This window comes from Myotis myotis, unplaced genomic scaffold (genome assembly GCF_014108235.1).
Source record: "Myotis myotis isolate mMyoMyo1 unplaced genomic scaffold, mMyoMyo1.p scaffold_m19_p_5, whole genome shotgun sequence".
NCBI lineage: Eukaryota > Metazoa > Chordata > Mammalia > Chiroptera > Vespertilionidae > Myotis > Myotis myotis.
Genome location: NW_023416357.1, coordinates 101,799,042 through 101,826,528, shown reverse-complemented (window position 1 = coordinate 101,826,528; position 27,487 = coordinate 101,799,042). Strand labels below are relative to the sequence as shown.

The following is a 27,487-nucleotide window of genomic DNA, read 5'->3' as shown; positions in this document are numbered from 1 at the left end:
TTAAAGTGTGAAATGTTTGCACCTGGCTATAAAGCAAGTTGTGTTCCTGGGCTGAAGAAACTGCAAGGAGGCTAGCTGTCACTAGGGAGAGGAAGCCAGGCATTGCTACGTGATGTCATTACCCGGCGCCCACAATGACCATTTCAGGGCTGGGCTGGGCTGAGCTGTGGGCCGCATTTTGCGCCATGGGGTCTTGACAGCATCGTCTGCGATTTGGTGGGCTGAAACTCGGGGGTGGTAGCGGGGCCTGTGTCCCACTTGGGGGAAGCCGAGTGTTGCTTTGCGGGCACCAGGTCCAAGGTGCCGTTTCTCTGTAAATGGCCAGTGTGCATTACGGCAGCTTTTGCACTGAGCGTCTGCCCCCTGGTGGTCAGTGTGCGTCATAGCGACCGGTCAGATAGTCAGACAACTTAGCATATTAGCCTTTTATATATATACTAGAGGCCCAGTGCATGAAGAGGGGGATGTCCCTCAGCCCAGCCTGCACCCTCTCCAATCCAGGACCCCTCGGGGGATGTCCAATTGCCGGTTCAGGCCTGATCCCCATGGGACCGCTGGCTCCTAACTGCTCACCTGCCTGCCTGCCTGACCGCCCCTAACCACTCTGTCTGCCTGCTGGCCTGATCACCCCTAACCACCCTCTCCTGCTGGCCTGATCGCCCCTAATTGCTTCCCTAACCGCCTCTGCCCCGGCCCCCGCCACTATGGCTTTGTACAGAAGGAGGACTGGATGACCGGAAGATGTCCAGTCCACCCAGTCTAATTAGCATATTACCCTTTTATTAGTATAGATAGATAGGTGCCTCCAGGTTCAGAGGGACTGGTTGGCTACCAGATCATCTTACAAGAAGAAAATGCAAAATATTTACCAAAAGTTTTTCCACAAGGTCTCTTGCCTTAGGAAAGAATTTTTCAGGAAAATCATATTCCAACTTAATGATCTTCTGAAATATAAGATATTCGTTTCTGTAAAAATAAGAGAAACCATCATTCTGGGTAGGGTCACACAAATCTCCCAGAAGCGAGCTGTACCTTTCCTGGGACAGTATCTCCTCTCCCCACAGAGCCACTGTATTCATTAAAGCAACATTGTAAAAGTCCTCCCACCTTGGCTCAGCTCCCTCCCACTTCTCTGACTGCTTCAATGGGCAGAGGTATGTGGGTGTGGGGTGGGTAGAAGGTGGAGGGTAGAGAGAAGGACCAGGGAATGTCTCTTACCCGGCTCGGAACGGTGGGAGTCCTGCCACAAGCTGGTATATTATACATCCAAGAGCCCAAAGGTCTGAACTTTGAGGGGAAAAACAAAGAATGACATTTGTAAAATTTCAGTGACATGCAGAGGTCTTCTCCGTTCCCTCTGTTCATACCACTCCATTTCAGCTTCCTATTTACTGCACTCCTTTAAAACCAGGTCAGTGTGAAGGTGGGAACCTACCTCCCTGGGAACTTGGGCCCAGAGTATCCTACACACACCTTTTCCAGTGCCAGCAGTGAGCGGGGTGCTGAGGAGGCTGCTAAGAGAGTCTCTCATTAACTCATGTTTACCCTGACAGAGACGCAAGCTCACAGATAATAGGAAACCAAAGTAGACAGTCTATAGGATGTGCACAAAGCAAGCTTTCTCTTCCCCTTCTTGGACTCACAGTGCAAAGCCCTGCTCCTTCTTTATAAACATTTTAATTATATGTTTTAAAAGAAACACCCTACAGTTCTAAGTTGCCCTGTCATTTCCAGAACCAGCTGGCAGGGACTCGGGGAGGAGGGGCGGGGGCAACACTGCTCTCCTTGCCCTGGATGCCACCCCCTCTCCCACCTACTCTGGTCCGCTCTCTGTTCTCTCAGTGCCACCTCAGAGCTCACAGCTGACGTCTACTTTGCATATTTAATTTCCTCTGTAAGTGTTGCGTTCTATTCCCAGCTCAGCCCTAAGAAATCATCAAGATGCTCCTCAACCTGCACTGCCAGCTGCTTCTCCATGCTCCCATCTCCATCCCTGCCCTGTCTGCCTATAGGGCTCAGAGGTGACTGGATGTAGTCAGTGTCTGGAAGCGGCCACAGCCTGGTATCTGGAAAATGAATTCCAAGGGCATGGGTGGAGACAACAGGCCAACTGCAGTACCTGGGCCTTGGATGAGGGCTCTGTATCACCAGCACCAGGAGAGAGGAGGAAGCTCTTGATTTGGAATAGAAATGCAACAGGTCAGAAATCTGAGTCACAACACAAAGAGGGAGTGAAGGGCATTTAAAAAATGAAATCTACATCCTAGCCGGTTTGGCTCAGTGGATAGAGCATCGGACTGAAAGGTCCCGGGTTTGATACCTGGGTTGTAAGCTCAATCCCCAAGCCCTGGTTGGGGAACATGCAGGAGGCAATAAATCAATGTGTCTTTCCCCTCCCTTCCACTTTCTCTAAAAATCAATGGAAAAATATCCTCGGGTGAGGATTAACAATAAATAAATAAATAAATAAATAAATAAACAAACAAACACCTACATTCTACCCAGTAACTAGTTTTTATACTTGATTTTCTCTATTGTTTAGTCTAGTTAAAATAGGAAGCTACATAAGAAAAACACCTACAGCAAAGCATGCCCTTTATATGTGGACAGAGAGAGGATGGAAAGAGAGGGGACAGGGGTGGGGGGCAGAGGGAAGGAAGGAGACAGGGAGGGAGGGAGGGAGGGAGGGAAGAAGGAGGAGGGAGAGAGAAAGGGGGGCGGAGGGAGAGAGAGGAATACCAATGTGAGAGAGACACATTGATCAGCTGCCTCCCGCATGGGCCTGACCATGGCAGGGTTCTTGCAACCCAGGTATGTGCCCTTGACTGGGAATTGAACCCATGACCTCTTGGTTGGTGGGCCAACACTCTAACCACTGAGCACCCAGCCAGGGGCATTGGTTGATTCTTATATGTGCCCTGACCAGGGATCGAACCCACAACGTTGGCATATCGAGATGACACTCTAACCAACTGAGCTACCCAGTGAGGGCTCTAAAATGTTTTAAAATACAATAAAAACTAAAGGGGGAGTCAGTTTAGTATTTCTAGCAAGTACAAAAGATTTTAAAAATGTTCAGGTAGGGCAAGTCATTCTACTTTTTGAAATTCAACACAGGAACTTAGGGCAGCCTTGGGGCAGCCTAGCAGATATCCCATCTCTCCTTCTGGACAAGTAGGAGTGCCTTCTGCCCCACAGCACAGAATATGCAGCACACAGTAAGCATGCCAGATTGTGCCAAATAAACAAAACCACTTCAACGTCCAATGATAAAGGAAGAGTTTGACAAACAACAGTAAATCATATGCTAAAACACCCCACAGCTGTTAAAGATGACTGCAAATAATTTTAGTGACGTAGGGAAATGTTCATCATATAATCGCAATAATTATATAATGAACCATTATATATTTAATAATTAGATAATAGACATTAAATATTTAATGGTTATTTAATAACTATTCAAAATTGGTTATTCAGTATGACTCCAAGTTGCATAAAAATTACATAACCATATATAATACCCCTAGAAAAAAATAACTGGGAAGATACACCAACTCATTATTTGAGACTGTAAGTGGGCTGGAGACTGAATGTTTTTGTATTTTTATTCTCCATATTTTCTAAGAATTCTTTCCAATGAATATGTATCACTTTTTAAATTAAAAAATCTGAACTATTTTTGAATATCACGTACTAAAAATTTGAAAAGCATAAAAAGATATATATTGATATCTCTCTCACAACCCTGTTCCCTCAACATTACAGTGTTATTTTCCAATTCTTGTAGACTCTTCTAGTGTTGTAAAATGCATGAACAAACAGATCTGGGTAGACATTCTCCCTCCTTTTTTCACAAAAGGTGTCTTCCTTATCGCATTCCGTAGAGCGGAGATCTTCCCCATCATGCTAATAAGCTGCCTCATCCTACAAGTAAACTCAAAATTGATGAAAAGCTAGTACTTAGTCAGCAGTGACACACACACTTCAAGAATTTGGCCAACAGCACCAACCACCCTCAGGAGCGTGTCTCAGCCTCAGCACTGTAGACATCGGGGGGCCAATCATTCTTGCTGTGAGTATGGCTCTGCACTGCAGGATGCTGAGCAGCCATCCACTGTACGCCAACAGCACTCTCTCCCAACTCTCACCAAGTTGTGACACCAAAACGGTGCCCATACACAGCCAAATGTCCCCTGGGGAGAATACTGGTTAAAAGGCTCCATGTAGGAATCCCTGACCTATAATAGCATTTGGCCCTCGGCAAGAGCTCAAAAATAAAGAGCCCGGAGATCCAAGTTTAATCCTGAAGAGAGCACCCTTCTATCCTTCATCATGTTTCTGCCCCACAGCTCCACCCTTAACGAGTTTTTAAAAGCTGTTATGCTCACAAACACAGAGCTGCTGTCCCCAGAATCACTCACTCCTCTGAAGGCTTTGGCACCATTACTTTGTCATTTTAGGAAGGCAGCCCCTTGCAGCCTGCCAATCTAGGTCACTGACCCGAAGACCCTCTGTCAACTCAAGGGAAGGTGCCAGCAGACCATGTGCTTGGCTGGCCCTGGGGAGGAAGAATCCAAAGAAAAGCTTTAACTACACAATCTTGTCACCACCTGGAACCACTCCCCAAACTCTGAAACCCCAGATTCTACTGCCACCTCAGTCTTCCACCTCCCTCATACCTACCTGACAGCTCCCCAGACTTCTCCCCCCTCCTGGCCATCAACACCCCTCCACACACCTTCTTTTCTTCCACTGCCCAGCTGCCCTGATGCTGACCCCTCTTCACTCTTCAGACTACTGCCCTTGTGAACAGAACCCCAGCTCCTATGTCCTCTATAATTTACTCTATACCCACCAAGGCCCTCAACCCTGCAGCCACTGCCAGGCCTGTCCCAGTCTGAGCCCTGAGCAGAGTTGGCTAGTGCTGCCTGGGCCCTTGCCAAGAAGCTGGCTCTGTCCCCTCCCACACATGCTGCCTTCTGGGCCTCTTCCCATAGTCTGCAGAGTCCATAACACTAAACAGCTGACTGTGGCTGCCAGTAAGGCCAGGCTCCCAGAGCAGGAGGCAACACAAGGATCCCTGGGCTTTGAAACAAGCAAGAAGCCTTGTTAAATAATAAAGACCTGTCTGCCACACTTCTTTTCACCAAAGTTATTCTAAGGGAACAAGATCTGATCTCAAAGTATAAAGCAACAACCACCCCAGGAAGTATAAAGTGTAACAATAAAGTAGCATATTGGTTATTAAAAGAAAGATATTGGTTAAAAGGCAAAATGCTAACTTCTTCCAAAGTAGGCTTAGCTATATAAAGGCCATGAAAGGCATTCTCTTAAAAAAAAAATAAATAAATAAAAATAAAAATAAAAAATTTTCAAGGAGAAATATATCAATGATGAGAGAGATTCATCAATCAGTCAACTACTGCACACCTCCCACCTGGAATTGAGCCCCCAAAATGGGCATGTACCCTGACCAGGAATCAAACCATGACCTCCTGGTTCATAGACAGATACTCAACCACTGAGCTACACCAGCTGGGTGAAAGGCACTCTCTTAACTATTAATTTCACATGAAAAACTGTATTAGCTACTTTAGAGAAAAAGATTATTATGTATCAGGAAAAAAAATATATATATATGGATAAGAACAAGAAAAAATCAGGTTACCTTTTACAGGCCGATTTCTCTGTGAGCAGCTCTGGAGAAACATATTGGGCTGTTCCTACAAACGAGTTGGCCCTGGCTGATGAGAAGAGGAAAATGGTCATGCTGATATACAAAACACAACTGTGGACGGTCATATCAGGACATCATGGCTGACATGGGCATAAACTGGAGCTTTTTGCCAGCACAGCACTCGTCACTTGGAATCAGACTATACTGTACAATCCTGAAAGCCTTACTTGTCCGGGGCCCACCCCTCACAGCCCATTTTGAGACCCTCTCCTCCCAGGGCTGGCTCAAAGGTCACCTGCTCAGTGACATTTTCCCTGACCACCAGGGAAGCTCCTTCTAGCCACCTCCCTGCCTCATGTTCTCCTAGTGCAGCGGTTCTCAACCTGTGGGTCGCGACCCTTTGGGGGTCGAATGACCCTTTCACAGGGGTTGCCTAAGACCATCGGGAAACACATATATAATTACATATTGTTTTTGTGATTAATCACTATGCTTTAATTATGTTCAATTTGTAACAATGAAAATACATCCTGCATATCAGATATTTACATGACGATTCATAACAGTAGCAAAATTACAGTTATGAAGTAGCAACGAAAATAATTTTATGGTTGGGGTCACCACAACATGAGGAACTGTATTAAAGGGTCGTGGCATTAGGAAGATTGAGAACCACTGTCCTAGTGCCTCTCACCAACACTAGAGCAGCCCTCACCCAGCATTCTCTCAGCTGGAGCATCTCAAGGAGCCTGTGGTGCTTAAAAACAGTTCCGGACATGCAGCAAGCACACAATGAAAATGCACAAAATGCAGGAAAGGACTGGATCCCCTGCAGGGCAGGAATACCTTCTTTTAATAAACTGCTCAGGGATATAAAGGGAATAAGACTCATGTGTCCCAGCTGGGGAACCCCCACAGCATACTGCTGTCTCTAGTACTGGACTGTGTGATGCACAATTCACAAAGATCAAATGCAGACCTGGGTTGGGTGGCAGCAGGACCCTCTGGACCTGCCTATCACCACAGAGAGGAGGCACTGACACCCATTCACCCCAGTGGCCCCAAGGATCTTAGGGACCTCAGCAATGGCCATGCATCCCTAATAAAGAACCACAGGTGCCGAAACCGGTTTGGCTTGGTGGATAGAGCGTCGGCCTGCAGACTGAAGGGTCCCGGGTTCGATTCCGGTCAAGGGCATGTGCCTGGGTTGTGGGCATATCCCCAGTGGGAGATGTGCAGGAGGCAGCTGATCGATGTTTCTCTCTCATCGATGTTTCTAACTCTCTCTCTCTCTCCCTTCCTCTCTGTAAAAAATCAATAAAATATATATTAAAAAAAAAAAAAAAAAGAACCACAGGCATAAGCTGCATGCCCCACCACACTGCTCCTGAGGCATCCTCCATGGAGCTTCTCTGGCATTGGGGACCACACAGGTGCTCTCAGCCTTTCCTATGACTCTCAGAGGATGAAGGATCAGAGATGCCGGTATGAGAGCCACCTATCATCCGAAAGCAAATTGGTTCTCCAAGGAGAGGAGCCACATATTTCACTCACAGGAACCTTCCAGGCTGGTACTGTGTAACCAGCAGACATTTGTTGTCTACTTTTATGATTGAAGGAAATGTTCGATTTCAACTGAAAGGTTAGTGAAAATCAGTGACTTTTCTCCTCTCCAGTGTCATGGCTGCTGGCTGGCTTCTATCTGTGACACCAGGGTAAAAACCCCAAAGAGAGCATTAGAAAACCACAGAGGTAATCTAGTCACCTCCCCCTGGAAGTTCAGAGATAAGCTAAAGGTCAAACTTCTCCAGCTACTGGAAAACCAGACCTAGAAACAATCATTGGTACACACAGCCTCCTCTATGCCACTGACCCCCTCACGTAGGACACAGTTAGGAGAAAGGAGAAAGGTACTGGGCTGGGTTGCTGTTTCCATCCTCAAAGTGGTTCAAAGAAAGTGATCAGCATCCTGGGCTATACACCGCTCTAGTCACCACAAATCTGTAAGTCAAACTCTGAGGTGCCAGTGGGGAAGGAGGGACCTAAAGAAGTGTTCCTGAGGTCTGGGGACCCTCACACTCTGTTCAAGCCGTAAGTGCAGACTGCTAGTGTCATACCCATAAACCCACACATGAAGCACAGCAAACGTTCACAAAATATGGTCACCTCTTGGACAGAAGATGAGAAAACACTACTGCAGCACATAAAAAGGAGTCTGGCCCTGCCCAGTGTGCTTCAGTTGGTTGAGCATCGTCCTCTGCACTGAAAGGTTGCCAGTTTGATTCCCGGTCAGGGCCCATGCCTGGGTTGTGGGCTCGATCCCCAGTAGAGGGCATGCAGGAGGCAGCTGATCTACGTTTTCCTCTCGCATCAATTATTTCTCTTTCTCTCCCCATCCGCTCCTCTCTCTCTAAAAATCAATTTAAGCCCTAACTGGTTTGGCTCAGTGGATAGAGCGTTGGCCTGCGGACTGAAGGGTCCCAGGTTCGATTCCAGTTAAGGGCATGTGCCTTGGTTTCAGGTATATCCCCAGTAGGGGGTGTGCAGGAGGCAGCTGATCGATGTTTCTCATCAATGTTTCTAACTCTCTATCCCTCTCCCTTCCTCTCTGTAAAAAAATCAATAAAATATATTTTAAAAAAAAAGGGGGGGGGGAGCCTGCAAGTGAAATTTATCCCAGGAATGCAAAGGTGATTAAATATATATAAATCAATCAATGTAATACATCATATCATTAAAATTATGGACAAAACCACATGATCACCTCAATAGATGTAGAAAAAGCATCTAACAAAAATTCCTTCATTATAAAAATGCATAAAATGAGAACAGAAAGAAACCTCCTCAACCTGATAAAGGCATCTATGAAAAAGTCAAAATTAACTTGTTATTCATAGTGAAAGACTAAGAGCTTTTCCTAGGATTAGGAACAAGACAAGGATGTCACTCTTGTCGTCTCTATTCAACATAGTGGAAGTTCTACAGGCCAATTAGACAAGAAAATGAAATAAAAGGAATCCAGATAAGAAAGGAAAAAGTAAACTACCTCTAATCACAGATGACATGACCTTGTACACAAATATCAACTGTATTTCTTTCTTTCTTTTAAACCCTCACCTGAGGACATGGTGGGAGGGAGGGAGGGAGGGAGGGAGGGAGGGAGGGAGGGAGGGGAACATCAATTGGCTGCCTTCTATATGTGCCACAACCCAGACATGTGCCTTGACTTGAAATGGAACCAGCAACCTTTTGGTGCACAGGATGATGCTTAACCAACTGAGCCAGTCTGGCCAAGCTCAACTGTATTTCTATACACTTGCAATGAACAATCTGAAAATTAAAGAAAGAAAACAATTCCATTTATAATAACTTCAAAAATAAAATACTTAGGAATAAATTTAACAAAAGTGCCAAGTTTATACACTGAAAACTACACAAGATTTTTGAAATTACAAAAAATCTAAATTAAAAAATTTAAAAATCTAAAGATTTCCCATGTTGAAGGATCAGGCTTAATATTATTCAGATGGCAATACAGTCCCTACTTACGATGGTTTGACTTACAATATTTTAACTTTACAATGGTACAAAACCGTACTTTGAATTTAGATCGATTTCCAGGCAAGCAATATGTGGGACAACAGATAGTGAGCCATAGTTCTGTCGGGCATGCAATCACAAAGGTAAACAACTGATACTCCACAGTGTACTGTGTTGCCAGCATTTTGGGATATTGTGTTCTGAGCACATTTAAGGTAGGCTAGGCTAAGCTATGATGTTTGGTAAGTTAGATGTATTAAATGTGTTTTTGACTTCCAATATTTTCAACTTATGATGGGTTTATTGGGATATAACCCCATCATAACCTGAGGGGCACCTGCACTCCCCAAACTGATCTACACATTCAACACAGTAATAACCCAAATCCCAGCTAGCTTTCACTGAGAACAATGTTTTCAAGGTTCATCCAGATCGTAGCATGTATCAGAACTTCATTCCTTTTCATGGCTGAATAATATTCAATTGTATGGATAGAACACACTTCATCCACTCATCAGTTGATGGATACTTGAGTTGTTTCCACTTTTTGAATAACGCTGCTATGAATATCCCTGCACAACTTTTTATGTGAACATGTTTTCAGTTCTGGATACATACCTATATGTAAAACTGCTGAGTTATAAGGTAACTATGTTAAACCTTTGAGGAACTGCCACACTGTTTTCCAAAGTGATTGCACTATTTAACATTCCCACCTGCAGAGTCTGAGGGTTTCAATTCTCCACATCCTTGCTAATACTTATCTATTTTATCAAAGCCATCCTAGTGGGTAATGAAGTGGTACCTCATAGTGGTTTTGATTTGCATTTTCCTAATGACACGGAGTACCTTTCCATATGTTTACTGGGCATTTGTATATCTTCTTTGGAGAAATGTCTAATTAGACCTTCTGTCCATTTTCAATATTTTTTATGGTTTTAAATAAACTTTATTAAGGTGCAGTTTGCATAAAACAATGGAAATATTTCAAGTCGTCAGTTAGATGGATTTTGACAAATGTATACACCATGTAACCACCATTCCAATCAATATATAGAACACTCTTGTTGTCCCCAAAAGTTTCCTCTTTCCCTTTTTCAGTCAGTCCTCCTACCCTTTGCATTCCCCACTCTCTAGTCACTAATTTGATTTCCATCACTGTAAATTGGGAATCTAGAATGACATATAAGTGGAATGATTAGTATGGACGTATGTATCTAGCTTCTCTGGCTCAGCATATTATAGAGACGTGTCCATGTTGTGTATGTCACTAATTTTTTCCTTGGGTCAATACTTAGAAATGGAATTGTTGGGTTATAAAGTATCTATTTAACTTTACAGTAAATTACTGGAGTATTTTCCAAAGTGACTGTAGCTTTACATTCTCACAAGCAATGTGAGAGAGTTCTATATCCAATTCTATATCCTCACTAATACCTGGATTTTTTTTTTTTTTTTTACTCTTCTAAAACTTTAGTCATTTAATGTGTGGTTAGTAGTATCTTATTGTGCTTTTTAAAAAATAATTAAGGTATTATAAATGTGTGGTTATTCCCCCATTGCCACCCCCCTCAAAAATTTTTAAAATATATTTTTATTGATTTCAGAGAGGAAGGGAATGGGAGAGACAGAAACAGCAACAATAAAAGAGAACACCGACGGGCTGCCTTTTAGTGGAGATCAAGCCCACAACCCGGGCATGCGCCCTGACCGGGAATCGAACTGTGACCTGCTGGCTCATAAGCTGACGTTCAACCACTCAGCCATGCCTGCTGGGTTCAATTTTTTTTTATTTTTCCAATGATGAGTTCGTAATATCTTCTGGATACAAGTCCCTTATCAGATATATGATTTGAAAATATTTTTATTTCCTATTCAGTGAGTTGTCTTTTTTACTATCTTAATGGTATCATGGCACAAAAGTTTTTAAACTTAATGTGGCATGATTTATCTATTTTTTTTTTCTTCTGTTGCTGTGCCTTTGGTTGTTGTTGGTTTTTTTTTGTTGTTTTTTTTGTGTGTGTGTGCCTTTGGTATTGTATCTAAGAAACCATTCCCTAACCCAAGGTCATGAAGATTTACTCCTATGCTTTCTTCCAACAGTGTTAATAATTTTAGGTCCTAGATTCAGATCTCCAATCTACCCAAGTAAACATCTTGAGTTACTTTTGTGTATGGTGTGAAGCAAGGGGTAATAATGTTGTTGTTGTTGTTTTTTAATATATTTTATTGATTTTTTACAGAGGGGAAGGGAGAGGGATAGAGAGCTAAAAACATCGATCAGCTGCCTCCTGCACACATCCTACTGGGGATGTGCCCCCCCAACCAAGGTACACGCCCTTAACCGGAATTGAACCTGGGACCTTTCAGTCTGCAGACCGACGCTCCATCCACTGAGCCAAACCAGTTAGGGCGGTAATAATGTTTTGATAATTTGGTCATTTCTGAAGGATGATGGTGAGCCAGTTCATGACTTTCAAAAGTGGCAAGTAAAGGGGAAAGAGCAAGCATTTATCCTGTTTTTCCTCCACAATCAATACTACTAGTTAAGGCAATAGTTGCTTTGGGGAAATTTCTCTTTAAAGAAGAATTCCATCTCAGGAATAAAAGAATTAGACTATAATCATTCTTTATTCTCTACTGAATTAATGGATCTAAGTCATTATGGCGTTAAATGGCTGTTGACAACATAGAGAGAGAAATGGATGGATATCAAATGCTTCCTAATAAAGAAGGCACCACCACCAGACTTTGGTGTGAGAGAACTGAACCTGAATGTGATCAAAGTGGCCAGCACCAACTGCTCATTTACAGGATGTACAGAGAGGAGCATGCTACATGACTCCACAGAGATGTAATCGAGAAACGTTAGAAGACAAATGACCTGGTTTCTTCAACAGACTGCAAGTCACAGAATGATTTCGGCTCTGAAGTCTTCCCCTGGATCCCCCCTCCAGCTGTCCTCCAATCTACACTGGCAGACCCACCCCTCCTGTTTGGTGAGTGAAGCCTCCACATCTGGCTGTATACCAGAAAAGCCTACATAGCTCAGGACACAGGTTTCCAGACACAAACCCCAAGTCTGAACCTCCAGGGTCTCCAAGAAATTCAAGCATTTTGCAAAGGGGGCAAAGGCCAGAGACACAGCCACAGACAAGGGGCTTTCTCGACATGATTAAGCTGTCCTCACCCGGATATGTCTGTGGTACCCTTGTGCAAGGTCAGAAGTCACAAGTCCTCTGTGCCGGAAATTGTTCATCAATCCTGTATGCCCTCAACAGTCCCTGCTGTATCCCACACCTGCCCATTATAGACAGGGAGGCGACTCTGACCTAACAGGCAGCAGCGAGAGAGAGATGCAGGGCTTACCCCCTTTCAGGAGCAACCTACTGGGACAAAGGTCTGTGAAGATAGACAACCTGCCTCCTGCCAGGAGGAAGGGGAACATGCTTAGTGCACAATTAAAGAATCTCAGCTCCCACCAACACTTTCCTTCTGGAAGTTTTAAGGTGTTTTTGGGAAATCATCTCTGCACAAAAGTTTTTGGTGTTTTTTTTTTAAAAGCGAATACAGAAATCTAAAGTACTTCAAACAGAAAATGAGAGTAAGTCACTAAAATGAAACATTCACATAATTATATATGCTTTTCCCTTTTCTTTAGGAAGGAAAAAAGAAAAAGCCAACTCATCTATATATACAAGCAATTCTCCCTGGTTTGTAACATAAGGACTTTGAGTCTCCTGCTTCCAGAAAGAAAGAAAAGCATGCTTATTTATTGCACTATTTCACCAATGCATTTAAATTCTTGTATTTTTTCAATGACCACAGGGCAACAGGACTAGCCTGTATCAAATATCAGATTCTGAAGGAACTATACATGAAGGAAGGACAAAGCAGACCCCAAGGTGGGCAGCTCTCAAGAATGACTGGGAGGTCCCATGGCAGAAGTAACACAGACTGTGATAAGCAGCCTAACAAGAACATTTGGGGACACAGCAATTCCTGTTGGGTTCACCTCTGTCATGAACAATGCTATGGTTATGGGTTATACCATGTCCATAAAAACATGATTACTGGCCAATAAAATATTACTATGCAATATGCATAGGTCGAACAGATAAAGGTTTTGGGGCATCTCACAAGTGCCAGTAGGACTTCCCTGGCTTTGTGCATCTCCAGGTGGGAGACCACCCATCCTCTGATGCCCTCTATGGGAAGGAGGGAAAGGCAGCTACAAAAGGCAGGCAAGTGAGGCCAGGACTAAGACTTGCTGAGAAATAACAGCATATCCCATGATTCCAAGTTTTGTTTCAGTCCTGAAAGGGTGGTGCTTTAGGATTCTCAGAGAGGTTCCCAAATCGAAGACACTGGTGACTCAATGAGTGTTTGCGCAGAGATCAAAGCACTAACTGAATCCTAACTAGAAAGTTCACAAGAACCCTCTGTTTGAGGACACTGTTCTGGAAAAACACGCAGAAAGGAAAGATAAGGCACCTTGCAGAAGGAAACCCATGGAGGCCCAGCCAGGCACACAGGTGCCTCCCAGCAGCACAGGTTTGTGTCTCTACCCACACTTGGCTGGGATGAGTGGACCCCAGGCATCAGCCCAGTGGATGGATGTCCAACACGGTGTTTATTTATTTATTTATTTTTAAAAAAATATATTTTATTGATTTTTCACAGAGAGGAAGGGAGAGAGATAGAGAGCTAGAAACATCGATGAGAGAGAAACATCGATCAGCTGCCTCCTGCACACCTCCCACTGGGGATGTGCCCGCAACCCAGGTACATGCCCTTGACTGGAATCGAACCTGGGACCTTTCAGTCCGCAGGCCGATGCTCTATCCACTGAGCCAAACTGGTTTCGGCCAACACGGTGTTTAATCCAGCCACAATTCAAGCCCAAGATAGAGGGGGCCAGCCCAGCTGAGCTAGAAGACTTTCTAAAAAGCCAAGTTCCTCCCCACTGCTACGTAATACTCATAGTTTTCCTTTTCTACAAGAGAGTAGCTGTAGCAGAGTGGATGCTTTAGTCTGAATCTTTCTGCCAAAAAACCCTGTATTTATACCCAGCATATCCGTTAGCCCAAGCACTTTTTATGCTTTTTATCAAGGTCTTCCTCTCAAGGCAGAGAGATGTGCGCATTATATGGAGGTCTCCGTGACAGCCTCTTGGGTCAGGGTGGCTCTGACAGTCACAACTGTCCCAAGACCCAAAGTTCATTTTCAAGGTCACTTATTAACTTGCACAGTGGCCCTTAGCTTCCCCCAAACCTCACTATAAAGGGCTTTATCTTCTCTCCACGCTAACACTTGACAATAATTTTCAGAAGTAAAATAGCCATTCGTTATGCTTCCAGTTCAATTTCCATTCAACAAACACAGTAAGAGCCCCTGCCAAGATGTCCCCTGGCTAGCTAGGACATCCAGGACCCTCTTCTGGCCCAAGTTAGCAACTCCTCCTAGGTGATAGAGCTGTCACAATACATAATCCAATGCTAAGAATCACCCTAGGGCCGAAACCGGTTTGGCTCAGTGGATAGAGCGTCGGCCTGCGGACTGAAGGGTCCCAGGTTCGATTCCGGTCAAGGGCATGTACCTGGGTTGCGGGCACATCCCCAGTGGGAGATGTGCAGGAGGCAGCTGATCGATGTTTCTCTCATCGATGTTTCTAACTCTCTGTCTCTCTCCCTTCCTCTCTGTAAAAAATCAATAAAATATATTTTTAAAAAAAGAATCACCCTAGGGCAGTGGTCAGCAAACCGCGGCTCGCGAGCCACATGCGGCTCTTTGGCCCCTTGAGTGTGGCTCTTCCTAAGCCTTAGGAGTACCCTAATTAAGTTAATAACAATGTACCTACCTATATAGTTTAAGTTTAAAAAATCTGGCTCTCAAAAGAAATTTCAATCGTTGTACTGTTCATATTTGGCTCTGTTGACTAATGAGTTTGCCGACCACTGCCCTAGGGGAACAATGATTAGGACGGTTTGCAATCAGAAATATGCACGTGACCAAGTAAAAATCAACCCCTGTTCTGTGATTCTGTAGAACCTCACTATAATGGGTGTGCCTGGGCCACTACTGCAGCTGCACACAGGAAGTGAGGAGAAAGAAAGCTGGCAGGCACTGGGATAGAGGAATAGTCCTCCCCCAACCCCCAGTTACAAACTGCAGTGCCAACAGGAAGAGCTGCAAGCTGACCATATTGAACCCATGTACTTGCATGGGAGACCAGGAACAAATGTGGCACCCCAGCACCTTCTAAAACTATGGAGGGTGAGCCACAGGGCACTCAAAAGTGCTCAAAGGGACCCATGACAACAACATGCAGAAAGCACCTGGTGGCCCAGCACCCCCACTTAAGACTGGGCAGACCAACCACAGGCAGCCTAGGAAGCCCCTCCCTCCCTCCCCACCCACTAGGCCAGGCATACAGCTTTCCCTGAGAAAACTCAAGCATCTATTTTACAATAACGAAGATATTACAAACATCTGTCACCACACGAACACAATGCAATTCACTGAATTTCGCAGGATCAGCTGGAAATAAAGCACTCACACACCTTGTTTACTCTCTGGGGATAATACTTTTGCTGTTCCAAAATCTGTGATCTGGATGTGCATATCTTCATTTAACAAAATGTTTTCTGGTTTCAGGTCCCTGTGAAAGCAGATTTTTTATATTTGACATAAGTATTTAAAACAGCAATGTTATTACATACTCTAAATTTTGCCAAAAAGAAAATAAACTGGTTAATGCTAATCTTTATAGACTAACAACCAAGAATATAAGTCTAAAGTTCACAATGAACAAATAGCAACTGCATATAATGAAGACATTCAAATTACATCACTTCAAAACTCCATCTATTATTTTTAATAAACTTTTTTGAAGTATAATTTATCATTTTAACCCATAAAATAGCTTTTATACCAATTATTGTAATCATTTCACAAAATATGGAAATCAAACTATCACACTGTACAACTTAATTTATACATAGTCCAGTTTTTAAAAGTCAGTAAAAAAAGCCCTGGCCAGGTAGCTCAGTTGGTTAGAGCATTGTCCTGATATGCCAAGGTTGTGGGTGCAATCTCCAGTCAGAGCACATACAAGAAGCAACCAATGAATGCATAAATAAATGGAACAACAAATTGATGTCTTTCTCCCTTCCTCCCTCCCTCTCTCTCCCCCGCCCCAATAAAGTTTTAAAAAAGAGCTTATTTGAATACTTTCAATTTGACTTTATCAGAAAGTCATGGAAAACAAGACCAGAAGAAAGTACACACAAAAGCCGTAAGTGACAAAATAAAAGCAGCAGTCAAGATGGGTAAGAAAACTGTTAGCCTGGCAAAAAAAGACATAATTTCATCTAATAGTTGAAGGTCTGTGAGGCTCTCAAAGTCAGGGTGATGTGAACTCTTCTTAGTTTTCACGAGGCATCCCACCCCCCATTAAATAAACCACAGCTGCCCCCGACCTTGAGAGCAGAGCCCCAGTCCTCAGCTTGGTACCTGTGAATGATGCCCCTGCCATGCAAGTACTCTAGAGCAGACACCATCTCAGCTGTGTAAAATCGGGTGCACGTCTCATCGAATGAACCAATTTTGCGAATGTATTTAAGTAGTTCTCCGTTTTTGGCATAACTAAGGCCAAAATCTAAATATTGCATAGTTAAGGAAGAATGAAAAACTCATTTTTAAAAAACTAACCTTAGCCCAATAGAAATTTTTTAAATTAATGAAAACTGAAAGTACTTGTAGCCCAAGATTGCTGCCCCTCTTCGAGTCAGACTCTGCCATGTTCAGACTCATGGCCAATGAGAATCCCAGACCCCAGCTCCAGGGGCAGGCCCGAGGATAAGTTTCTCACCAAGAACACAATGACATGAGCCTTTCAGCCCAAATGATCCTTCTGGATCCCACAGGCCCAGATGGCACATGTAGCCCCAGTGAAGGGAAGCTGCTAGAGATTGCAGTCAAATGCCTCTTTGCAGGCTTCAGCCAAGGTGTGTGTATGGGAGTGGGGAGGGGGCATGTTTCCAACATAATCCAGTCTTCACACTTGCACAATGTGTATACATTTACTGAGCACCAGCTGCATTCCACATGCTGTGCTAAGAGCCAATTCATGTAAAGGTTTCTCAAATGAACACTCTGTTTCCAAGTAAAAAGTGACAAGTTTTGTAAGAGAAATGCCGTTTTATTAACTTCTTGCTTCAATTTATTTATTAGGCACCCACTGGGGAGAGACTGGAGGAACACTGTCATCTTTCCTCTGGACACCACTACAGTATGATATGTTTTATATCTATTTTCTATTTTCCAAAGAGGACTAAGGGTTGCAAAAACAAATGAATCCCATATAACATCTTCCTCCTAGAAGCACCAAACATATGTCCTATTAATGGAAATCTACAGGTACTTCACCACTGGCAGCTAGGGACAGGAAAGGGTTGGCCTGTGCTCAAGGTATTCCATCTCGTTTCTGTTTGCCACGGTACTGCCATTCCCACCAAGAAGGAGCCTAAAGCTGCAGTACAGTGAGGGCAATCCAATCCAAGGCTGCCCAAACCTGCCCTGAATCCAGCCCCACCCGTGACCACTCAAACCCTTCTAACTAGGACATCTAACAGGAACCTGAGGCAAAAAACAAACCTTGCTTCTGAGAATTCAAAGGGTCTCAACCAGGCCCCCTTCCCTCCTTGTCCTGCTCTGCCCCCGCCACAGGGAAGGCTACAGACTCTGGCTTGCCCAAACCCAAGCAGGAGCTCAGCGCTGCCTGGGTAGGTGGCCTCACCTGGACTAGCCAAGGAGCTTCACCAGTTATGAACGCAGTATCCCAGGAGCCTACATCCCACAGGGGCTCAGCCACAGCCACAGTAATAGCACCTTTTCCTGCTTCACAGGTTCTGCTCCTTGCCTGACTATTCCTATTTTCTATGTAAGATATAGTTCTAGTTCTGTGCTCAGCTGTGAAGCTAAGGTGATTGACAGGTTTTGAATATGACAGATGTTGAAGATCATAGCTCCAAGCCCATAGTCCCTCCAACCACACACATTTCTCATCTCCAGAAATACTTTTTCAGATCTCATTGGTCCACTTCCATCCTAACTCCTTTAGCAAAGCCAATGCCATAGGGCACTGAGGAAATCTGTTCTAGTGCATGGAGTGGGTACATTCCCGGAAGGATGAGCACAGATCAGGCCTTTTGCAGAGCCTGGTGAGCCCAAAGCTTGCACTTTGCAAAGGAACCTGGCTCAGAGAGGTTAAGCAACCCAACTGATCAAGGTCACAAAGCCAAGGAGGGACAGGACTGAAGCCCAGCCTCCTGAGGCCTAGGTGCACTGCTCCTGATCCCAAGCTGCAAGAGAGGACACACAAAGATGAGCAGGTGGGGGATGGAGGAAAACGCATCACTGCAGCCTGGGAGGAAGGGTGGGCTTGAGCTCAGCAATGTCTTGGAGCTCGGCTCCCTGTCCAGAGCCCTGGTTTCCAGGCTGCCACAGGGGTGTCCCCAGGCTCTGCCTTACCTGTCCTGAGGGGAGTTTGCCCCTGTAGTCGCTCCAGTATCTCCTCAATGTGTAAATTATGGCTAAAGGGAATGTGGTGTGCATATTGGGGCTTTCTTCAGGCAGAGAGCTTCCTTTTCTTTCTCTCTTAATACAATGTATGCCACTAAGGATTTCAACTTGAGGCAGAAGTCCCTCTTTTCACTCCTGTCAGAGGGAAAGCATGCCCTCACAGCCTTCACAGGCATTGGAATTTGCCTTAAAATTTAAGAGCAACAATTACCACTGAACAAAGTCCCCTAGAGTCCTCTCCACCTGCATTGTTCTGGCCAATCCCATCTAAAATTAGACAGCAAGCTCACTCATCTAGGCTCTGAACCACCTAATCCCACCTCACATGGCCTTTGGAGAACATAAAGCCAAGTGTGTGCAATCTGTTGGAGCCCCCAACCAATAAGACACATTGTCCAATGGACCTACAGAAAGCCCAGGCCTCCAGAAAATCTGGCAGCCAGAGATCCCCACAGGCTCCAGGAGCATAGTCACATGGGTCCCAGGGAGTATAAGGAGCAAAGGGTCAAGGTGGCCTCAGAGGTGAGAGAGACACAGAACAGACATGAACAGGACCCTTCAATGTCCTCAGGAAGCCATTAATGGCTGCTGCATGGCATGACAACAAAGAGATAGGGACAGAATAGATGGAACCAGGTGTAGAGACAAAACACCAATGAGGAACCCCCTCCCCACCTCCCATAACTTTGGCTACTAGACCACTTTGTTGCCCCCCTTTACAGAGAATCCGTTAGGAAGAACCTGCCCTGTGCACTGACTTCCTCACTTCTCCCAAACTCTCCTCCTACTTCCAAACTGCCACTAACAATGACAACTTGCACTGGGGCCAATGCATAGGTCAGGCCCATGCCCCATGCACTTGACCACTTGGCAGCATCTGGCCTGGCTGCAGCACCCTTCTTCAGAAACCATTTGGTCCTGTGGCCCCTGGGTCTCTGTCCTCTCAACTCACTAGCAACACCCTCTCCCCGCTGCCTTCTAAGAGAGTCCCTTCCAAGTGCCAATCTCTGTGAATGTGAGTGGCCCAAGCTCAAGCCTCAGACCTTTTCCCCTGCTGAGTGCCCTCAGTGGCTGGCCAGCCTGCTAAGCCAGTCCTGACTCCTCCCTGAGCTCTGCTGGCAGTCACCCAGCAGCCCACTTGGCCCTCTAGCAGCTAGCAACTACATATATGTCAAATGCCAATGCGACATCCACTCCTGGCCTGGCCTCTCTCCAGTCTCTTCTGGCTGTTACAGCACCATTGCGCATCCAGGTTCTGAGGTCCACCCGAGAGTCACCTTGACTCCATTCTCCCTCGCCCGTTTACTTAGAAGCCAGAGTGAACAGCTGCCTTGCTGGAGACCTTCCTGGGCTCCCTGCCACACTTAGAAGAAAATCCAAAATTCTTATCAGGCCTCTGAAGCTCAAAGAGCTGACCCCTGGCCCAGCCTTTTCACTCCACCCACACATACATGCTCCTGTCCTAACCCTGTGCAGGTCTCTGCCTGACATTGTCAAGTTGGACCACCAGCTAAAACAGTAGCATGCTCCAACACTCCCTTACCTGGCTTTACTACTCTTGGTCCCTTAGGTATTGATCATCTATTTTAGACCTAACTCCTGCATGGAAATTTAAGGTCCCTGAAGACAAAGCCCTCATCTCATTTACCAGCACATTGCCATCCATCACCCAGCATTCACCAAAAACTTCTCAATAAACAAAAGAAGAAATTCAGCTGACAGCTGATGAAGACAGAAAATGGTGTTAAAAGAGGAACAGGACTGAGCAAAATTTTAACCCAGAAGAATCTATGTATAGAGAGGGAGGGGAAAGGAAGCCTGACCGGGGAGAATGAAAGATGGGGAAGGCACTGGACCAACTTTGGAAGTGGTGTGGTGAGGGGAAGAGGCTCTGGAGACCTTGAAGACAAGAAAAAATACAAAGACTGAGGTTTAAACCTGAACAAGCTCTTAACCAACTCCATGGCTGAGGAGAAACCAAGAGCATCTGCTGAGATTGAGAACAGTCACCAGGCAAACAGGGGCTGAGGGAAGTCTTGGTTTGGAAGAACTTCAGTGAAGGGACCGAGGAGTGAGGAAAAACTGGCCAGTCTGGCTACATGATGGGCAGGCCCACGTATGACAGAGACATGTGGTCCACCCTGACTGCCATGGCACCCTGCCTCCCTTATCCCTAAGCAAAGGTAAAAGAGTTAGAGAAGTCAGGGAACATAAGATGCCCTCAAATAAAGCAAGGAATCAGCAAGTATGTTATCTCTGATGGAGATGCAGCTGCAAAGCCATGAAGAGCCAGAAGCACTGGGTGATCAGAAATTAAAAAAAAAAGGCACAGAGAGCAGACTCCATAGGGAGCAGGAGGAGGGAGGTTGGAGACCCCAGGGAGAGGACAGCATCTATGTATAGGGAGAAAGGGTTTGGGCTCCTATGGGTCACTCCCTGAACTTCTCACCTGGGGGCTGAGCCTGGTAAAAATGTCCCTTCCAACCAAACCTAGAAGTCAGATAGGTGCCCACCTTCTAGGAGCCCCAGGTGCCCAAGATCATTCTTCCTCTCTCACTTCCCTGCTTTGAGCACAGGACTTGACACCTGATAGATACTCCAAGAATGCTGGTAAGAGGAATGAGGGAAGCCTTTGAATAAATGTATAGCAACCACGGGGTTAAAATAATAAAAATCCTTTATATACAATGCTTATCAATAAAAAAAAAATCTAAAAAATGTTTGTGATGGTCTCCCAAGAAGTTACCCCAGGGGGCCACAGCCATGCTATGAATTCCTTTGTATTTAGAATATACAGCCCTTTTCCTTTTCAGGAGAAGGAAACACTTGTAAAAACAACGTTGTCATGATGCCAAACTAATAGGGGTCACTGTGTGATTTCAGAACTCTTTGTTCAAAGGATACACAGCTTTTCATCATCCTGAAACGTGAAGTAAAGTTTAACAAAGAAGGGGTGATCCAGGCGCGACATCACGTCTCTCTCTCTGGTTACATACGGGACCTTGTTCTCTTTGATAATGTGACGTTTCTCTAGAATTTTAACTTAAGGTAAGAGAGAAGCAAGTTACTATTATTTGAAACGGTAAGAAAACACTAAAGACACAACTCATAAAGTTCAAATTTTTGGCATAAATTCAAATTTTTCACATAATGTGGCTACTGGCTTCATAGTCTCTAAGACAGACCAACAGTGTCCTCTCCTCTAAAATCAGCACAGAAACCCCCAAGCGCTGGGCAGTGCCGAGTGGCCATGTGCCTAGAAGTGTGCTGTCTCTGCACCCAGACAAAGATTGCTGGAATTAGTACTTACTAGCATATTCCCTTGAGGTTGCCAGTTCTCGGGCCAGGACAACCTGGTTTGGGGAAAAAAGGGGGAAAGAGAAAAAAACACCAAATGTAACCAGTGCATTGAGTCTCACAAGTTACCCTGCAACCAATCACACAGGCTACCCCACCCCCATTGTAAAATTACATTTAAATATTTTTGGTCCTGTGCTAACAAATATGGCTGAATGTCAATGACGAAGTTAACTCATTCCAAGAGTTAACAGCAAACACATAACTCTCTCTACTATTTCCAGAAGATTCTTCATCAGCTGCCAATAGTCCCCATTGTACAGTGAAGTGCACGCGCAGGAACATCTAGACCCGTGTCACCCTCCCCAAAAGTAGGAAGAAGCAACAAATAATACCTCCACAAGTGGGTATTAGGAATGTCTTAAAAAATAACTTTAAGAATATGTCCTCAGTATATGTTCATTGCAAAAAGTCATACTGTATTTAGGCTTTTTCAAATAATTGTTACCATACATCTCATTTGACGCTGCTCTCAGACACCATAAATACCATCTCTGCTATCAAGGGCACAGGAAACAAAATCACCAGTGGCCTGCGGACAGTGCCTCCTGGGAGTCCTACACCCTCATCAGAGGTGCAGTCACACTCCAAGCTGTGTCCTCTCTGTGGTACACCCGAGTCTGGTGCTCAAACTCCATTTGAGGGACAGAGTGTCAATGGGACATCGCACAACATGGAAAAGGCCTTTCTACACAAGAAAACCCTAGGTGCAATCTAAGCACCAACTTCCAAATGCCTAATTAGCCCAGTTTGAAGATGTGCTGGGTGGCCCCCACCACTGCCAGCTGGTATAAACATCTCTTCAAAGATACCTGCAGGAGGAAGGCCCGAGGACCAGAGAATAGATAAAAACATGCCCAATTCCTGGGGTATCCCTGGGCCTTCTGGGAAAACCTCAGGAGGACACAGCCGGGTTCATTTGGTCCCTGAGTGTGAGTTATATGCCAGTACAGAATTCTTCACCAGACTCAATCCTGGAAAATTGCTGTGTGAAATGCCCTGCAGTCATTAAGGATGAGGTTGGATTGTACATACTCAAGTGGAAAGATCTCAAAGATCTTTCCAGAGGAATGTACCTACGTGGACTGTTCTCACACACAGGGGAGTGATGGGGGAGAGTTGGTTATGCATTTATGCAATATTAAATTTCTTCACAGGATTAGCATTAGCTATGTAAGTAAAAAGAACTGTTAAAGAGTACTAATATTTAAATGGAAACCTTTCTGAAGGAGATAGTTATGGCATCTTTCTGTTGTGTGTAAATTCAGTATTTCACATGCAGGTTTCCTTATGGATACAGGGCAGAGAGTGCCCCTCTTCGACAGGACACGACTTGACACATACCCCCACACCACTCAGGCTGATTACAGAACTAATCTGGACATCAAGATCAGCCTCAGAAAGCCAGACATGGAGGAATTTCACAAATAAGTCCTCATTTTCCAGTAAAAATAAATGTCCAATGAAGTAAAAAGTTGAGAAAGGAGAAAACTCTTCTTTTACTGGACCGCTGTAAGAAACCATGCAGAATACCAAGGTTCTCTTCAAAACAGCTTCATCCTCCTAAAAGAATCTTTAAGTACCATAAGGACTGGGGATTATCCTCACAGTTGAAGTGGTTTTGTTTTGTTTTGTTTTTTAGTAGTCCTCACCCGACGGTATTTTTCTATTGATTTTTAGGGAGAGTGGGAGAGAGAGGGAAAGACGGAGAGAAACATCAATGAGAGAAACACATCGATTGGTTGCCTCCTGCCATGAGCCTTGACCAGAGCCCAGGCCAGGGAGGAGCCTGCAACCAAGGTACGTGCCTCTTGACCAGAATTGACCCTGGGATCCTTTGGTCTGCAGGCCAGTGCTCTATCCACTGAGCTAAACCAGCTAGGCCTGAAGGTTTTTATTCTAAGGACACAATTCTTTCATATTTTAAACAAAAGCTGCTAATTTTAAAAAACCCAAATTAAAAGTATAAAGAGAGTCTTGGCCGGTTTTGCTCAATGGTTAGAGTGTCGGCCCCCAGACCAAAGGTTCGAGTCTCCATCAAGGACATGTACCTCGGTTTGCAGGTACCCCAGCCCCAGTAGGGGCAACCAATTGATGTGTGTCTCTAACATCGATGTTTTCCTCTCTCTCTTTTAAATATATATTTTTTGATTTTACAGAGAGAAAGGGGAAGAAATAAAGAGTTAGAAACATTAATGATGAGAAACATCAGCTGCCTCCTGCACTCCCTCTACTGGGGATCAAGCCCACAACCAAGGTACATGCCCTTGAGCGGAATCGAACCCAGGACCCTTCAGTTCTCGGGCCAACGCTCTATCCATTGAGCCAAAACAGTCAGGGCTCTCTCTTTCTTTTTCCACTATCTAGAAATCAATGGAAAAAAATAGCCACAGGTGAGGATTAAAACAAAAAGTGTAAGGCAGCAAAAATTAACATTAATTAAAACAACATTGAAAGCATAAGTGAGCTAAAATATTTCATGTTCTTTGCATTTTGAAATATTTCATAAATGTAAAAAGAGAAAAGGAAAACAAATTTCACATAAGGTTTGTTCACAAAAGCCAGGCAAGGAAGACTCACTGTTCAGAAATCCTGCTGCATTAGGGGCCTCAAGCACCACCCTGCTGTGAGCACAATGCATGCTGAGCCCAGCTTGGAGACCATGGTCACATGGGAGCTACCTTTTGATGAATGCACAGATTTAGATTGTGCACCCCAGCTGGAGGAACAGGTACTCACTCAAGTAGCAAAAAAGAGTTATCTTGAGTGTGACTTGACAGTGCCATGATAACATCTATACTAATAAAAGGGTAATATGCTAATTAGACCTTCTGGATAAAGCCATGGTGGCAGGGCCGAGGCAGAGGCCGTTAGGGGCAATCAGGCCAGGAGGGGAGGGCAATTGGGGATGATCAGGCCGACAGTGGGGGAAGCTGGGGGCAAGCAGGCCGGCAGGGGGGCCAGTTGGGGGCGAGCAAGCTGGCAGTGGGGGGTGATCAGGCCAGCAAGGGGGGGGGCAGTTGGGGGTAAGTAGGCAGGTGGGGGGGGGGCAGTTGGAGGTGATCAGGCCAGCAGGGGGGGCATTTGGGGGCAAGAAGGCTGGGGGGGGGGGCAGCTGGGGGTGAGCAGGTGAGCAGGCCAACAGGCAGAGTGGTTAGGGGCGAGCAGGTAGGCAGGTGAGTGGTTAGGAGCCAGCGGTCCCGGATTGCAAGAGGGATGTCCCCCAAGGGGTCCCAGATTGGAGAGGGTGCAGGCTGGGCTGAGGGACACCCCCCCTCCCATGCACAAATTTCGTGCACCTGGCCACTAGTTTATAAAACAGAACACAGAATCTAGAGACCAGCAGGTCTTGGTCTGTAACTCTAGCAAGCGTCATGAATGTAATGTTTTGTGTATTTTAAAATAAAGGTTTTTAAATGTTTCCCCCGAAACTCTGAGGAGATACTAATACCAATACTAACTTTTTAAAAATATATTTTTATGTTTTTCAGAGAGGAAGGGAGAGAGAGAGAGAGAGAGAAACATCCATGATGAGAGAGAATCATGGATTGGCTGCCTCCTGCAAGTCCCCCACTGGGGATCGAGCCCACAACCTGGGCATGTGCCCTTGATCGGAATGGAACTTGGGACCTTTCAGTTCATAGGCCGATGCTCTATCCACTGAGCCGAACTGGCTGGGGCCCAATACTAACTTTTTAAAAAAATATATTTTTATTGATTTCAGAGAGGAAGGGAAAGAGAGAAACATCAACTATGAGAGAGAATCATTGATCAGATGCCTCCTGACACCCTCTACTGGGGATTGAGCTTGAAACCTGGGCATGTGCCCTGACCAGGAATCGAACCATGACCTCCTGACTCATAGGTTGACATTCAACCATTGAGCAACACTGGCCAGGACCAATACTAACTTTTAATTTGAGGAACAGAAAAGCTTCCCAGAGTCTTGCCAATGTGACACAGGGACATGGAATATTAGTCACCTGCTGATGCCTGGTTTGAATAAAATGAACTGCCATTTAATAAAAAATAAGATCAAATGATGCCTTTTAAAACTTGCAAGTACAAAATCATAGCTTAGATATTTTAGTCACATGATCTACTTGATGGCCCCAAGTCACCTTCAGAATAGGAGAAGAACCTCTAGAGGCCTACAACCCTCCTCCAGGGAAGACCACCACCCTCATATCTAGGTCTCCCAGTTCTAAGCCTGGAAGGTCAGCCTATCCAAGGAAAACACACTCATTCAACAATAGCAGCATGTACTCACTGTTGAAAAAGATCCTTCACCAAGAATTTTCCCGAATTTGAAGTCTTCTGGCCGTTTCTTCCGAGGCTGTGGTGGTGGCTGTGCGGCATGTTGCAGTGAGTTGGCACTTGGTCGGGACTCGGCCGCAGTGCTGTCCATGGTGGGGCCCTGCCTGCTACCACCGCTTGGAACAACAGGGGCCGTGCCGGAATCAGTCTGGGTCCTCACCATTGATGGGGATGGGCAGGAACATAACACCACGCTGGACTGAATAGGAATGGTGTCATACTGGTGGACCCAGGAAAAAGAGATAAGACTCAAAGGAGCTCTTCTTAAACTGCATGAACTCAAGTGTTGACATTGTTGAAACACAAACACAAAGTACAGACAGGCTATCTGACATTCTGCCACATGGTTCATGCTGCCCTCCTCTCCCAAGTCCCTTCCCTGCTCAAATCCCAGTCCTCCTGTCTTGCTTTCCCAAGAACCCCACCACTCAGTATCAATCTGCCCTCATCCTCCTTCCTTAGCACTGTATGAGTCTCCAACACACACCCGAGACCCCACTCAATGGCCAGTTAGCCTGCCCATCACTACCCAACTTAAATGCCATCTACAGCCAACCCTTGTTCAAAAAGGAAGTCAGTCTGAACCCTGTAACCACAGTATATACTGTTTCAGAACCCCTGGCCCTATTCACCCACCCATAGCTGATATAAGACTGGATACACGCGAAGGCACTCAATTAGGGCTTAAACAAACAGACTGGCTTGAGATTGCATCCCACAGCCAAATAGAATGTTAACCACGCAGTCCTGGAACACAGAAGTATAACTTAATGGAAAGAAGAGTCCAAGAATTGCCAACCACACGTAAAAGTTATAGTTGATAAAAAATAAGCTTAACAAAGCAAAACAGTAGTGGCATAATCGGTTAACAGTAACTGATTTAGAGCCAAACTGCCCTCTACACACCAAACAAATTTAAAAACTTAATTTTAAAAATTATTCAATATGATCCCTATTAAAATTCCAACTGGCTTCTTTGTAGAAATTGACAAGCTGAATCTAAAATTC

At 44.9% G+C, this 27,487-nt stretch overlaps 1 protein-coding gene across 2 annotated transcripts in view; it reads right to left on the bottom strand.

Annotated features, from left to right (window-relative positions):
- The window catches only part of PDPK1 (3-phosphoinositide dependent protein kinase 1), a 92,762-nt gene that overhangs the window by 29,374 nt on the left and 35,901 nt on the right, over positions 1-27,487 (bottom strand). Inside the window, exons 2-10 of one of the 2 annotated variants that reach the window (XM_036309790.1) lie at positions 26,433-26,699; positions 22,116-22,158; positions 21,710-21,847; positions 16,736-16,880; positions 15,784-15,881; positions 5,672-5,747; positions 2,120-2,173; positions 1,219-1,287; positions 870-966 (exon numbers count right to left, since the gene is read on the bottom strand). In XM_036309790.1, coding sequence (XP_036165683.1) covers positions 870-966; positions 1,219-1,287; positions 2,120-2,173; positions 5,672-5,747; positions 15,784-15,881; positions 16,736-16,880; positions 21,710-21,847; positions 22,116-22,158; positions 26,433-26,699 — 987 coding nt within the window. The remainder of the gene's footprint in view (positions 1-869; positions 967-1,218; positions 1,288-2,119; positions 2,174-5,671; positions 5,748-15,783; positions 15,882-16,735; positions 16,881-21,709; positions 21,848-22,115; positions 22,159-26,432; positions 26,700-27,487) is intronic. The other variant, XM_036309789.1, reaches the window with a different exon arrangement.